At 35.4% G+C, this 15,759-nt stretch overlaps 1 protein-coding gene across 7 annotated transcripts in view; it reads left to right on the top strand.

Moving 5' to 3' along the window:
- The window catches only part of slc4a11 (solute carrier family 4 member 11), a 98,704-nt gene that overhangs the window by 28,505 nt on the left and 54,440 nt on the right, over positions 1–15,759 (top strand). For all 7 annotated transcript variants that reach the window (XM_051126491.1, XM_051126498.1, XM_051126493.1 and 4 more), the window contains exons 3-4: positions 5,056–5,178; positions 14,512–14,555. In XM_051126491.1, the coding sequence (XP_050982448.1) occupies positions 5,056–5,178; positions 14,512–14,555 (167 nt within the window). The remainder of the gene's footprint in view (positions 1–5,055; positions 5,179–14,511; positions 14,556–15,759) is intronic.

Below are 15,759 nucleotides of genomic sequence, written 5' to 3'. Positions count from 1 at the left end.
TTTATTTAGTGGTGGAAACACTAAAACACTCTTTGAATTGTGAGTTTGCAATTGCAGGAAAAATTTCAGAATTGCAAGAAAAAAGTCAGAATTGTGAGATAAAATAGTCACAATAACCTTTTTTTAATGTATTTAGTGGTGGAAACGGGCTTCCATAATGTTTTGACAGAAGTAGGAGGCTAATTTTAAAAATATTACTCTTTGAAAAGGTTTGGGAAAGGAAAAGGAAAAATTACTTTATTAAAGTAATGTAACAGATTGCATTTAATTACTTTTTTGATTACTTTTGTGAATTTCTAATAAATGTTTTCAAACATTTTCTAACTTTTAAAGCAGGCAGGGTTAATCTTACAGTATTTCTCAACACTGATTACTGTCAGACTTTCAAAATCCTTTATCAGTTGGATTAAGGTTATAATCATTTAAATGTAAAGCACAACCACAAAATCATACTTTTGCACATTTTTCTGAGTAATTGTAACTGATTACAGTGGAGAGTGACTAGTTACATGTAACAGAGTTATGTGATTTCATTACAAAATAAATGTAACTGTAATTAGTTACAGTTACTGAGGAAAAAAATGTGTAATTAACCCTTGAACTGTCATGTCCACACTTTGGGACGCCTAAGTGTACGTCACCATTTTACAAATAAATCCTAATCTAATCATAACAAACTGTATGTGACCCTGGACCACAAAACAAATCATAAGGGTCAATTTTCCAAATGTATACATCATCTGAAAGCTGAATAAATATGCTTTCCATTGATGTATGGTTTGTTGGATAAGACAATATTTGACTGAGAAACAACTATTTGAAAATCTGGAATCTGAGGGTGCAAAAAAATCAAAATATTGAGAAAATTGCCTTTAAAGTTGTCCAAATGAAGTTCTTAGCAATGCATATTACTAATCAAAAAATAAGTTTTGATATATTTACAGTAGGAATTTTACAAAGTGTTTTCATGGAACCTGATCTTTACTTAATTTCCTAATGATTTTTGGTATAAAAGAAAAATCAATAATTTTGACCCATACAATGTATTTTTGGCTACAAATATACCCCAGCAACTGGTTTTGTGGTCCAGGGTCACATATATCGTTGGGAAGGTCTAAGACTCCTAAATAAATATTTTACCACTCTTTTGTGTTACAAATTATGTAGGAAAAGTATTAGATTAATTCAAGAGTGCACCTGAAAAATCTACATCATAACATGAGTTCTGACCTTTGTCACAATAAGACTTTCTTCGTTGCCTTTTTACCTATCACGCAGTATAACTCTTAAGAAATTATATATCAACTGAAAACTTAAAATCTCAAAATTCATCCTTTGAAAACCATTTTAAAATCAGACGTTGCATTACCGTGGAAATTTTACATCAAAATCATATTACAAAATGTTTTCGTTCATGAATTATAAAAATTTAACTTTGCATAGTGCATGTCTATGTTTAAGAAAAGGAGTGACAGTTAAAGGGTTAAATTACAGTTACGTATGAAATGTTAACGATTAAAAAGGGGGTTGCATCTGAATATTTTCAAACACACCCACATATAGATTTAATAGATTTTTATCGCAAATTGCATTGACTGCTCTAAAATATGAAACACTAATGTTTCAGGACTTTAGGACACTCGATAACTGTTTATTTTCTATATGGGTTCATGTATGTGCTTTATTTTTTAAGATTAACTGTTTTTCTCCAAAGCATTGTCATCTGCCAGTGTTTCCTGTCCTAACTATGCAAAGATTTGATTTCTAACGCAGTATCATGGCTGTTAAGCTATTTCTTGTTATGATTTTAAATCTTTATTTAATCTCAGAACGATCTTAAAGTAAAAAGAGGTGCTAACGTCTGATTTTGTGGTGGCTCTGCTATAAAATTATTCATATTAATATTAATTTTTATAATCTTAATTCAGGTGATGAAGGATTTTGTCTGGCAGTAGTCAGTGTTGAGTACTACTGTATAAGATAACCCTGTCTGCTTTAAATGTGCCAAAATGATTAACAGTTGAAAACATTTATTAGAAATTTAGAAAAGTAATCAAAATTGTAATCTGTTACATTACTTTAATAAAGTAATTGAAATAGTTACACTACTTATTATATTTTAAATAGGGTAACTTGTTATCTGTAGCCTATGACATTTGCAAAGTAACCTTCCCAACACTAATTATTTACATTTATTTTCTATTTAAATTACTTAACGCCGTTACTTAACGCACTGCATATTGGTGCCTATATATTTCACAGTTTAAATTCATATAGTTCATTAAAGGCACAATATGTAAGATTTTTTTTATTAAATATCCAAAAAACACTACAACAGTGTTATGTATTTTGCTGACTTGTGTACTTACATTATCCCAAATGTAATGGTCTAGTGTAATGATCTGTATCATTTAGGGGGCCCACCTGGCAATAGGGCTGTTGCGGGACATAGATGTGATTTTGCGGGACAATGCGGGACACGTGTGAGACTGATACATTTTCTACTGTTATGCTATGTAAATACTGATTAAATCCATTGTCATATGCTCTGATCTGAGCGTGCACATGCAAGTGAGAGAAAGCGCGTCTTTTTAATGAGAGTAATCCACCTGTGAGAGAAGAGATCTGTGCTTGCGCATTTTGATGTGCCCTCGCGTTACAATAATGTGCTGTACACATTTGTCATTAAAATAACGCCATAGAAACCACCTCAAACTAACTATTAAAATAAGAAGAAAGTTGCATCTGAAAACTGCATCGATTTTTTTTTTTTTGGTTAAAATGAATGGAGAATATCGTGTTTTTTTTTACCATTTCCGTCTGTGGTTCTAGATCACTTAAAAATAAAAAGCTTTCTAAAAAAGGAAAAAGAACAAATGGATTTTTTCTTAATATGATCGTTAAAAACCAACAGACTGATGGAAATCCGGGACATTTTCTCAATATGCGACGTGGGGGACAAGGGGTGAAAATGCTGTGCGGTACAACGCAAAGCGGGACAGGTGGTCATCCTAGTGTCATTGCGTTGCCTGCCAATGATGTCAAACATCTTCCGTTTTCCGGTTTTACTTTGTAGAAAACATGAAACCACAAAGACGCTCGATTATGTTATGCATTTTGTCAGACAGGTGATACTATAGTGACTTTAATAAGTCTTTAATACATTAACTCATCCATGAACATGATTTAGATTTGCATCAGCCGTGGCGATGAAGGCTACAACTCCCATGATTCCAAACTCAATCACAGCATCATTATTAATACACATTTGAGTGATTCTGAGAATGTAAAGTTGTTGAATAATTTAAAAAAAAATCAAACTGGCTCTAAACGTTCATGTTCAAAATTATTCAAACCCTAAAAGTCAAATTTGGTGCAGAATGTTTTATTCTGTATAACCTCCAATAAATGCTGCTTGGAATTTCTTGGAAGCTTCTCCCTGGTGAAAAAAACAGCATATGCTGGTAGGTATGTTTTGATGCTGGGATGCTAGTTAGGTATGTTTTGGTGCTGGTTTAAGCTGGTCCTTTAGCTGGTTTATGCTGGTCATGTTGCATAAACCAGCTAAGGACCAGCATAAACCAGCAAAGGATCAGCTTAAACCAGTACCAAAACATACCTAACTAGCATCCCAGGATCTAAACATACCTACCAGCATATGCTGTTTTTTTCACCAGGGCTGTTGCTTCTCTATTGCAATCCTGGCCTATTCCTTACTTGAAAAAGCTTTAAGATCATTGATAATCTTTGGTTTTCATTTTGCCATTGTGCTTTCATCAAATTCAACCAAATATTTTCAATAAAAATTACATTTGAAGACTGAACAGACCACACAAGAACATTCTACTACCGAACCCTGATCCTGAACCCTAAGTAGATTTGGATGTTTACTTTGGGATGGTTGTCCTGCAGGAAAGTCCATTGATTATCAGCTTCAGTGTTTGCACCAAAGGCATCACAGTTCTTGCTAAACTGGCCCAATACTCCAAAGAATTCATGATGTCCTTCATACAGGCAAGATTTCCACTTCCTGTAACAGTAAAACACCCCCATAACCAGACTGGCCCACCTGTATGTTTGACCATGGAGATGGTGTTCTTCTGCCTGTAAGCTTAGCTTTTTTTTGGACCAGACATACCGCTGATCAACAGGTCCAAAAAGTTCCAGTTTGTTCACATCACTCCATATAACATTCTTCCAGAACTCCACAGGACTATCCAAATGAGTTATAGCATGTTCAAGGCAGCCTTTTTGTTCTTCTTGGTCAAGAATGGCAGTCAGCAAGATGCCCCAACATGAAGGACATACTTGTCTAGTGTTCATCTTGTACACTGCATTGAAAATTTTCCTCCTTTCATTGAATCATTTTGCAAGTCTTTTGGCTGTACATTGCAGGCTTTTCTCAGTTGCTCTGATCAAACATTTTATGATATCAAAGGTTTTCTAGTACAAAACATTTTAAACTAAGGAATAAGGTTGCCAGCTGTATTTCTAGGAACCTTGGAAATGTCTTGGAAATCTTCATGTAGCCTTATACTTTCTGATATAAAAAACTATTTCTTCTCTTTAGCTTTTGTGAGAGCTCTGTTGACTTTGCCATATTTGCTACTAAACCTTAGCACGTGCATAGGCTAAATGTGCGTATGTGTAACAGCCCAAGCTAATTCTGTTTTTTTAAATAGAGTTTCTAAAGGCTTAATTGTGTTTTAAGACTATTTTGTTCCCTACTATAAAAATAAGTGACTTAAAAATAGCAATGTTGAATAGGGGTTGAATAATTATGACATTGCTGTGTTATTAAAGAATCCTATAACTCAAGTGCAAGTGCAGCTGTATATGTCTTTTCATTAATTATATGCTAATTCATAGTTTTTATTTGTAAAAACCATAGATTTGATGGTATTTTTACAGGAAAATTACATATGTGATGTTAAACTATTTGCAGCTTTTCACAGTAGCATTTTTACTTTATGTAATACTTACAAACGTTGTGTAATAAAATGTAAAAAGTGTATATAGATTGAGGCTGTTGTGTGTGTGTGTGTCTGCTCTTAGAACAGAGGGAGAGAGAAGAACAAGAGGAGGGGAGCGAGGAGCGAGAGGAGGGCCAGGACTCTCCCATCCCATCAGGAGATGACATTCATCTCTACGGCAACCAGACACACCAAGGAGGGACAGGTCAGTGAATGTGTGTGTTTGCGAGCGAGTTCAGGGTGGGATGGCAGTTAGACCCAGAGCTGTTGATTAGCTCTGGAGATGCTCAGGTTAGCAGGTCAGTTGTTGCCACGGCAACAGTCTCAGGTGTGCTGTGATTATGTCGCGGCGCCCCCACCAAACCCACACACGGTGGCAGGTCACCTGTTGTCACTCAAAACCACACAAAGTCGTCTTCTCCTCTTTCTGTCCTCAGTCTCTGCAGGAAAATGTAATCAAAGATGACAATTGAAAAAAAAAACAGTGGAAACTGTTTGCATCTCCATTGTAATTTACTTTTTAGTGTGTAGTGCATGCAAAAGGACAAATATGCCTGAATTGCTTTTAAACCACCGATAAACATTCTCTAAAGCAGTGGCGTGCAGTGGTGTTCTGAAATGAGGAAGCAAAGTCCTCACATTTTTTAATTACATTTTTTAATTAAATGTAAATTCATGTTCCAGTCACATTTTCTTGGCGGAATAAACATTACTTGTACTACCAGAATAAAAATCTATATTGTATTTTTAGATGAACAGTGTAATTAATAGGCTATTCTAATTATTAAAGCCAAGTATAAATTGTATAATTTTAGTGTTTTTAAGCATTTTACATTCCAAAGTAATAACTCAAGGCAGTAACAATTTAAACAACATATTTTATTTAAAGGGGTCATCGGATGCCCATTTTCCACAAGTTGATATGATTCTTTAGGGTCTTAATGAAAAGTCTATAATTTATTTTGGTTAAACAACACCCTTTTTACTTTGTCAAAATAAGCTCTGCAAAAATCATCAAGTGAAGCTGGATCACGAATGATTTGCGCGAACATAGACGGATATATGTAGATCAGGAGCCGCATTCCCTTCACAAACAAACGTAATCCACCGCGTCTTCAGCAGCTCAGATGTGGGAGTAAATAACGACCGCTATGTTCATTATTACATCCAATAACACACCACCTCAGTCGCTCAATCGGAGATATTCTTGTCTAACTTACATCCCTGCTCCGGCATCAAAACAATGGAGGTCTGATTGTTACAGGTAATATGCTCATGTCAATCAACTATCGTGGGAGCGGCCTCTGTCGGAGTGACGCCACACCGACAGGCATCTGAGAACGGCTCGATTTGAAAAAGGGAATATTATTTTTACAGATTAATTAAAAACCAGTGCATGGATTTTTATCATTATAGGGCAGATTTGTACATGCACTGCCAACACACATTAATGTTCAAACAACATGAAAAGGTGAACTTTGCATCTGATGACCCCTTTAAACAATGATATATTTTATTTATGAACTGATGTTCAGCTGTTCTTTTTGATAATAAACATATTTTCAGATCATTATTCATCAGAGCTCGGTAAACACTGGTCACACACAGAGATGTATCTTTAATTTCAAGCTGATTACTTACTAAAAATTCCCACAGATTACGTTTTCAGACCATTTCAAGTTAGATTTTTGACTTGACAAAGTAGTGATATATAAATGTGTGAGCAGTTTATTTACTTTTTTATTACTCTTCCCATTAACACCATTATATTGTTCGTTCAGACTGATTCACGATCGTTACTTTCGGAACGCATGAACCAATGCATGAACCAATCACAGCCAATCATAACCAGTCACATCCAATCATATCGTGATGGAAGCATTGCCTCCTCTCACGTCACTTTCCCCATTCATTCTCAATTACCCCCCACCAAACTCGCCACATGCTTTATGGGGTCTGTTAAAACTCAATGGGAGGTGAGAGAGACGCAGACTCCCATTGTAATTTTATCTGCTGGTGTTGCTGTTGGACAGTTTACTTTATAAAAATGAGATTTATATGTGCCCCTGGACTACAAAACCAGTCGTAAGTTTTATACATTTTAAAATGTAAAAAGCTGAATGAATAAGCTTTCCATTGATGTATGGTTTGTCATGCTAGGATTTAAAAATTTAAAAAATCTAAATATTGAGAAAATCACCTTTAAAGTTGTCCAAATGATTTTCTTAGCAATGCATATTACTAATCAAAAATTAAGTTTTGATATATTTATGGTAGAAATTTTACAAAGTACCTTCACTGAACATGATCTTTACTTAATATTCTAATAATTTTTGGCATAACAGAAAGATCTATAATTTTGACCCATACAATGTATTTTTGGCTATTGCTACAAATATACCAATGCTACTTATGACTGGTTTTGTGGTCCAGGGTCACATATGCTTTTTTATGAGATGAGACACTAGCAGTACATAAACCACCAACTGATATTTTATCCGGAAAGTTGCCAATAAAGTTGTCTAAATCCATAATGATGATTTACCAGGCAGTTTAGTTACAGTATTCAACAAAGGTCAAAATAAATGAGGAGAAATAATAATATACTGCAATCAAAGAGACTGGAATACAATTCTCAGAGGGCTGAATTAGCCAGAAAACATAAGACAATTTGCCTGGTAATTTTATAGCCGTTGTTTGAAGAAGAAGAAGAAAAAAAAAAACACAGGCAGGGTTAAAATCATAATGTGTTTTTGTGAAATGCATATTTACTTAACCATCTCAGGTAAATCTTTTATGATCTCTCATAAATCTGTACGTTGGATGTGTGCCACATCTGCAAAAAGGTGTGTTTACTCAAACTTAAGTACTTAAGTACCAATGAATCACATGCTCCAGGTTGATCGTTGATTCTTGTCCACATCTGGAAAAAAACTAGATCATCATAACAACTATGACTATATTGTATAACTTGTTAAGCTACAGCATTATGCTGACTAATGCATGGCTGTTAATGGATCTAAATCATAAAAATAATTTGCGTTTTAAAATAAATGTCCTGTGCAATATGCCGTGGTACTAATCACAAATCATTTACATATAGAAGTTTTATAGGCTAGTAGGAAAAACAGTCTGAAGATCAGAAACAGGCTGGAAAATGGCTATGTAAAACTACAACTATTTTTGGTGCACGAAACCTTGAGTACTATTATAATCTGACTTCAAGGGGAAAAATATGCTACAATGTACTCCAATTAAAGATTTTTGCTGCATTTACGCTTTTGCATAACTGAAAACATTTGAAACTTATAATGTCTCAGGGATGATGTAACATATCTATTATTAGGGTTGCTATTTGCCCTAACGCGCTGCTGCTGTTGAAAGCGAGCGCAGCTTTAGTAATATCACTAGACAGGTGACCCAGAATGAGACAAGCAAATGTTCTCTCTCTGTTTACTCAAATACGGTTAGTTCTGTTTTAAATTCTCTTTTCTGCGTGAGTGACTCCTGCTGTGCATTTGGGGGGCTCACATTAGGATGAGTGGGGTTTGTTCACACGTTGTCTCATCCGGTCTGATGTTCTGTCATCCTCGGCGCACAAGCCGTCAGCACTTGTCTAGATTAAAACCAAATTCCACTCCTCTGACATACTGCTAAGAGTTTGAACTGTGTAGGATGCACGCGTGTGTGTGTGCGCCTGTGTGTTTGAATATTTATACACCAAAGCCTCCAAACATTTCGTTTTAAGTGATAATTCCCATGATTTCAGCAGTTGGCCGAACCGAGCACCCAGCCATGTTATTTAGCAAACTGCTGGGTTTTTAATGCTTCTTGATTGCTGGGGGTGAGGCAGGGGTGGTGAGAAATAATTACACACTACAAAAATAAAGCAAAACAAATATTACCTAATATGAGATCAGATGATGTCTAAACCACTAATTTTTCTGAAGTAACACAGTCACACACCAGTCAATAGTGTTGTAGTGGAAGGCAGTGTCACTTTTGCCTCCCCTGAGCCCGCTGATGGGTGACAATGCACGTCTTTTTTAGCAGCACTATGATTGGCCAGTTACTCTTTTACAAATTTGGAGGAAATGGATGGATTGATGTCAGAGTAACAGCTAATCCTCCCTTCCATGACCAGTTTCTGTTGCATTCATGTCAAAATGAACTTGAATCTCTTGAAAAACAAGAAATTACCTGTAAGCAGTGCTGGGTAGATTGCTTGCAAATTGCAGTCCATTGCTGATTACAAATAACATGACAAAAAATGTAGTTAGTAATGTAATCTATTAGATTACTCATTTTAGATAATGTATTCTGACTACTGTTTGATTACTTTTAGACTTTTATATTATTTACTTTTATCCACCTTATTTTTCAATGCGGAAGCTGTTCCGCCATAGGAAAATAACGAGAAAAATATCAAAGTGCAGTAAACGGTAAAACAGTTTGCACTACAAACCAGTGTGTTAATAATTAAGATAATACATTAAAATAGTATGGTAAGACACACCAGTTTGCAATATCAAGCAGCAAAACTAGCTTTTTCTGCAGCTAAAAATAGCTGGAAGTGGATGAGACTGGAAGCCAGACACAAAAAATTTACAAATGGCTGCACCCACTCTTATGGGAAAAATAAGGTGGATATTATTGTCCAGACGTTTGTCCAAATCAGTGATTTGTAAAATATAATATAATATAATGCAGACATAGTGTTTCGCAGCTATACATTAGCAATGTTAGTAGCTTAGCATAATTATGTGTCTCATTGAGAGGTGCTTTTGTCCCTAATTTTAGAAGCATGGATCACAAATTTATGTTATGTGACATTTACATGGCCATTATGTTTTGTAAAATTAGTGACAGCTAAATGCTATTAAACATAGTTCCGTTTTTTAGAAAATAAATTTCAAAAATAATTAGGGAGAATCTATAAATTATGAATAATTTACTACCTCTGTGTGAATAATATGTAAACCTGTAATTTGTTTACGAGCATTTATATATATATTAATAGAATATACAGTAGTCTAATTGCAAGTACTTAATTTCTGGAATCTAAGTATGTATTCCAGATTACATATAATCAGTTACTGCCCAGCGCTGCCTGTAAGTGAGCCCTTTTTGTAGCAACCATTCACCTCGGTGAAATTAAGTATTCATCACCATGACCACAACCTTCTCCAAACTCTCAGTGTTTACTGAGGATTTGTTAAAATAAATTGTACACGAAATGTGCTTGTCATTGTATTATTGCAGTCATTATTTCTGAAGTAATGTAAAAGTGAAGTTCAAAGGGGTGCTATTATGCTTTTTCACTTTTTGAATTTTAGTCAGTGTGTGGCGTGTATCTTTAGGCTTAAAAAAGATCTACAAAGTTACTAATCTCAAAGTCCACTCCAAAGGAAGATATTTTGTTTTTAAAAAATCTCTTTTCAAGAACTACAATGAACGGCTCCTTTGGACTACAGCGTCCATTACAAAATCATTAAATTAAATCCCGCCTACGGAAATTCGAATTGTTGGGCAGTGGGTAGGGAGGAGGTGGGGGATTAGCCAAACTTTAGCGATGCAGCGCGGAGAGCCGCTTCAACGAGCCGCAGCGCGGCGGGTATAGACACAAGCATTGACTAGAGTGCCAGTTCCTTCCTTCTGTCAGACAAATGCAATCGGAGTCTAATAAAGTGCATCCGTCCATAATAAAAAGCGTCTCACACAGCTCCCGGGGGTCTCCTGTAGCGAATCGATGCGTTTTTGTAAGAAAAATATCCATATTTAAAACGTAAGGTTCACTATTAATCTAGCTCGCACTAACTGCTTTGACAAGGCGTGTGGCAGTACTGCAACACCGTCAATCAATTTGTCAGCTGCAATGCAGTGGGACAGCTAACCAATCACAACACATTTTGTTTTTCGGAAGGCGGGCCTTCATTAAACCCGGAACTAATCAAGCCATTATTGCCAGGATGGGAGAAAGGTATTGTAATACTGTAAATTATGTGAAAAATATTGTGGTTTTCGAACCACCAAGCATGAGAGCATGGTCTAGTACACCCCCAAAACAAAATCAAGACTTTGAAAAAGAGCATAATAGGACCCCTTTAAAAACTTGATGAGACTTTGATGTAACTTGGTTTTAGTTTTAACATAATTTAATAGTGGGTTAATATACAGTAAACCAATACTATACACTATTGTTCAAGAGTTTTGGGTCAGTAAGTAAATCAATATCATATTGGTCACAATCGCTGAAGGACTGTCCCATATTATCATAATTCCGCTCTCAGCCAGGTGTGTGCTGTCAGCTGTTTTCTCCGCACTCAAGCAGCTGTAGCGACAACATTGCTTACATCTTGTAAGCAATGCAGGTGTTTTGTAGTTAAATGTAAAAGTGAACATAAGAGCCTTCATTTTCTCCTGACATCAAAGCCACTGAGGATGCAGTAGATTAGTTTTGTTTTTGATTGTAACGCGTTGCTGAATAAACAAAAAATGGAAGATGGGGCGGGGTGAGCAGTAGCTCATTATCATTTAAAGAGACATGCACAGAGCTGTTTTTTTTTTTTTTTTGACAAGGTAAAAACCTTTTTTTTTTACGTGACCATTGAGGAATTTTAACCACTGCATGTTGCAGACATTTTATGAAGACCATGGAAAATGGCATCCCCTTTTAAAAAAAATACTTTTATTAGGCATGGATGCATTAAATTGGTAAAAAGTGCCAGTAAATGTTGCAAAAGATTTACAGTTGAGGTCGCAAGTTTACATACACTTTGCAGAATCTGCAAAATGTGAATTATTTTACCAAAATAAGAGGCGTCATAGAAAATGCATGTTATTTTTTATTTAGTACTGACCAGAATAAAATATTTCACATAAGGATGTTTACATATAGTCCACTAGAGAAAATAATAGTTGAGTTTTTAGAAATGACCCCGGTCAACAGTTTACATACACTTGATTTTTAATACTGTGTTGTTACCGGAATGATCCACAGCTGTTTTTTTTAGTGATCCCTTGTTTGTCCTGAACTGCCCGCTGTTCTTCAGAAAAATCCTTCAGGTCCCACAAATTCTTTGGTTTTTCAACATTTTTGTATATTTGAAGCTGTCACTGAGGGACATATAAAAAATGGAACAATTAAAGAAGGTTCAAACACTTACTGATGCTCCAGAAGGAAACACAATGGATTAAGTGAAAACTTTTGGAATTTACAGATCAGGGCAAATTTTACTTATTTTGTCTTCTGGGGAACATGTAAGTATCGTCAGCAGATTCTGAAGGGCAGTACTAAATAAAAAATATAATAAATAAGAAAAATGTCTTCATTATTCATTCATATCTTCAGCTCTTAAGGCATTGTGTTTCCTTCTGAAGCATCAGTGAGTGTTTAAAGCTTCTGTAATAGTTGCATATGTCCTTCAGTCCTTCAGTTGTCTCAAAATCATAGTCATTGTTGGAAAGGGTTTAAATACACACAAATGTTGAAAATCCAAATAATTTGTGGGACCTGAAGGATTTTTCTGAAGAACAGCAGGCAGTTGAACTGTTGAGTACAAACAAGGGACTCATGGACACAGTATTAGGAACCAAGCTTGTGTAAACTTTTTAATGGGGTCATTTTTTTTAAATTCAACTATTATTTTCTCTTGTGGACTATATGTAAACGTCTTTTATGTGAAATATCTTTTTCAGGTCAGTAGTAAATAAAAATAACTTGTAATAATAATTATAGCATTTTGTATGATCCCTCTTATTTTGGTAAAATAATTAACATTTTGCAGATTCTGCAAAGGTGTATGTAAACTTTTAACCTCACCTGTATGTTTTTTTGTTCATTAAATATTCATTAAAAATACATTCAAATATTGTAGTTTTAACAAAATCAGTAAGCCGCACAACTTTCTGCATCATTGATTCGAAATTTTTAGAATGATTTCTGAAGGATCATGTGACGCTAAGAGAGTAATGGCTGCTGAAAATTCAGCTTTGCACCAAACGAATACATTTTATTTTAAATTATGTATAAATAGGAAATAGTCATTTTAAATTGTAATTATATTTCCCAATATTACTATTTTTTACTGTAATGTAATCAAATAATTGCTACCGACATGAGTATAAAAGAGTTCAATTAAAAAAAATCAGAAACGACCCCAAACTTTTAAGTGATAATGTATATACTGTTTATACTATAAACAAAATGATTGCAGTATTTGTTGCTTGTTCCAAATGTAAAGTGAATTTCCAAATTTTAATCATGGAACTATGTAAACTTCAATAGAACAGGAATTTACATTAGACTAAATAAGTCAACAGAAAGATGTGCTTTGGCTCCTCGTTTCAGAAGACCACGGGGGTGAGCATACGTCTGACTATTACCAGCCTCCGGCAAATCATTGATGCTGGTTTGATTGAATGTGGTTTTGATAACTGGCTAATTGCTGAATTCTCTTCGGATTAGGGTTTGCACCAATGTAGCTCAATTAATGCTGCATTTTATCTTATATTAATACAGTGGTTTTGAGATTTATACCCAGCAACTCAGAGCTTTAATTAGGTATTTAAATATTGCAGTACATTTCGGTTCAACATGATATGACCTCACTTAATTGTTAAATGTATGATGTGTGCTTGAAAACATCTGAAAATGCAGATGACAAGTGGAAAAGCGACGGAAGGACAGACGGATGAAAGAGGAGAGAATAAAAGAACCGGTTTCACGTGTGACTGTAAGCCAATAAAAGGTTTGAGAGGTTACGTAACCCTATTAGTTTAACACATAGACTTACCTCTTATTAAAACCCAAAGTTGTGCTTTTAAAGTGGTGCTTTTATTCTCAATTTTCCCTTTTAATCCCGAACCCATCCGAGGGCCTGTTTAATCTTGGAGCTAAGGCAGCGGAGGAGTCAGCCGCGGGTCGTGGTAATCCTGCCTGAATATCTCTTTCCAGGGGCAGGACTTCTTGCGGGTCACGCGCACAGGACTGAGGGATCTCTATTTGATAAAGGCTCTCTGCTTTATATAATCTCTATATGGAGGAGGACTTAGCATGCAGCCATCACGTGAGGGTTTCGAGCTCAACCTGCAAACCTGAGGACAATACCAAACACGAATTAAGCAAATAAAGGACAGACAGGGACACGACAAAACACATGCGACGACACGAGTGCGTCCCGTCCCTTCAGAGTTTGGACGATGCTCGTGATCCATGGAGTGTGCTGTGATGTATTTGGCGGTTACTAATAAACAGTGTTGTCGGAGTGATATTTTGTTTTGTTTTCAGGAACTGAATTGTTTCATTGCAGATAGTTGTGATGTTGGGTTAAATTGAGGAGATCACAATAGGGGCTCTCTGATGCAGATGGCTTTTATGTTCACTTTTGCTGTTTTTTTGAACAATTTTATCCTATCGGAGTGTTCTCTTTGAAACTAGTTGTTCTCTTCTTAAAAACTCTAAAAGCGGTTTCATGGTGGTTGTTGTTTAGTCACACAGTATTCACCCCTCAGGCCTACTGTTCTCTCTTTCCTACAGAATCCGATGTCCACGGCTGTGTGCTGCTTAACACGTCTCGAAGGGTGAGAGATTTTCATTACATCCACATGCCAAAGAGATCTTATAAGATGCATAGTCCCCGTCTGAACTAATATGCACACGTGTGACTGCACATGAATTGAATTCTGTATTGATACACCAAGTCTAGATACAGTGGGCCCAAAAGTCTTATTTTTTTATTTAAACATGCAGATGAAAGGTTCTAGGATTTAGAAATTTTAGACACGTATCCAAGAATCCTAATGTGCCACATAACACTGTAATACTCAGTTTACAATGACTTGAGTGACCCAAGGTCATGAAAAAGAAAATTGTTTTTGTAAGAACAGTCATTAAAATTTCTATAATGAATATACATTTTTCAAATTATGCTAAGTTGTAAAATATTTCAACTGCTAGAAACTGATTTTGTGTAGAGTTATACTTATTCATGCGGAATGCATTTTTGCTTTCAATAATTGAGATACAGGCAGTTTTTAGAATACCGGGTCATGTGCAAGATGCTGCAAAAGACACAAGATGCAAGATCAACGGTCAAATCTGTTTTGACATAGAGTGTTTACATAGAAAACAATGGAAAAGTAGCAAAGTGGGATGGAAAAATATGTTCTGTGTGAATGTTCTCTTAGTCACACGCCATACTGCATTTGTCCAGTGTGTAAGTTCTTTTTAATGATTTGGTCAAAGTAAATCAAAATCATTTTTGAAAAATAAATATCTTACACTATTTTATATGAATGTGGTAAACAAAAATGTATTATTTAATAGTTATAAATAAATATATGCAGTTGAGGTCAAAGGTTTCCATACACCTTGCAAAATCTGCAAAATGTTAATTATTTTACCAAAATAAGGGGGATCATACAAAATTCATGTTATTTTTTATTTCGTACTGACCTGTATAAGGTTTTTCACATAAAAGACATACAGTCCACAAGAGAAAATAATAGTTGAATTTATAAAAATGACCCGTTCAAAAGTTTACATACGCTTGATTTTTTTTTTTTTTTGGGCTTTTGTGCCTTTAATGGACAGGACAGTAGAGAGATGACAGGAAAATACTGGGCAGAGAGAGGGAAGTGGGATCTGCAAAGGACCTCGAGATGGGAATCGAACTTGGGTCATCGTGAGCACAGTTACACAATATGTCAGCGCACTAACCACTAGGCTATCGGCACCGACATACGCTGGATTTTTAATACTGTGTTGTTACCTGAATGATCCACA

Source organism: Labeo rohita, chromosome 13 (genome assembly GCF_022985175.1).
Source record: "Labeo rohita strain BAU-BD-2019 chromosome 13, IGBB_LRoh.1.0, whole genome shotgun sequence".
NCBI lineage: Eukaryota > Metazoa > Chordata > Actinopteri > Cypriniformes > Cyprinidae > Labeo > Labeo rohita.
Note: the sequence above shows the minus strand (reverse complement) of the source record. Positions and strands in the feature narration are given on the sequence as shown.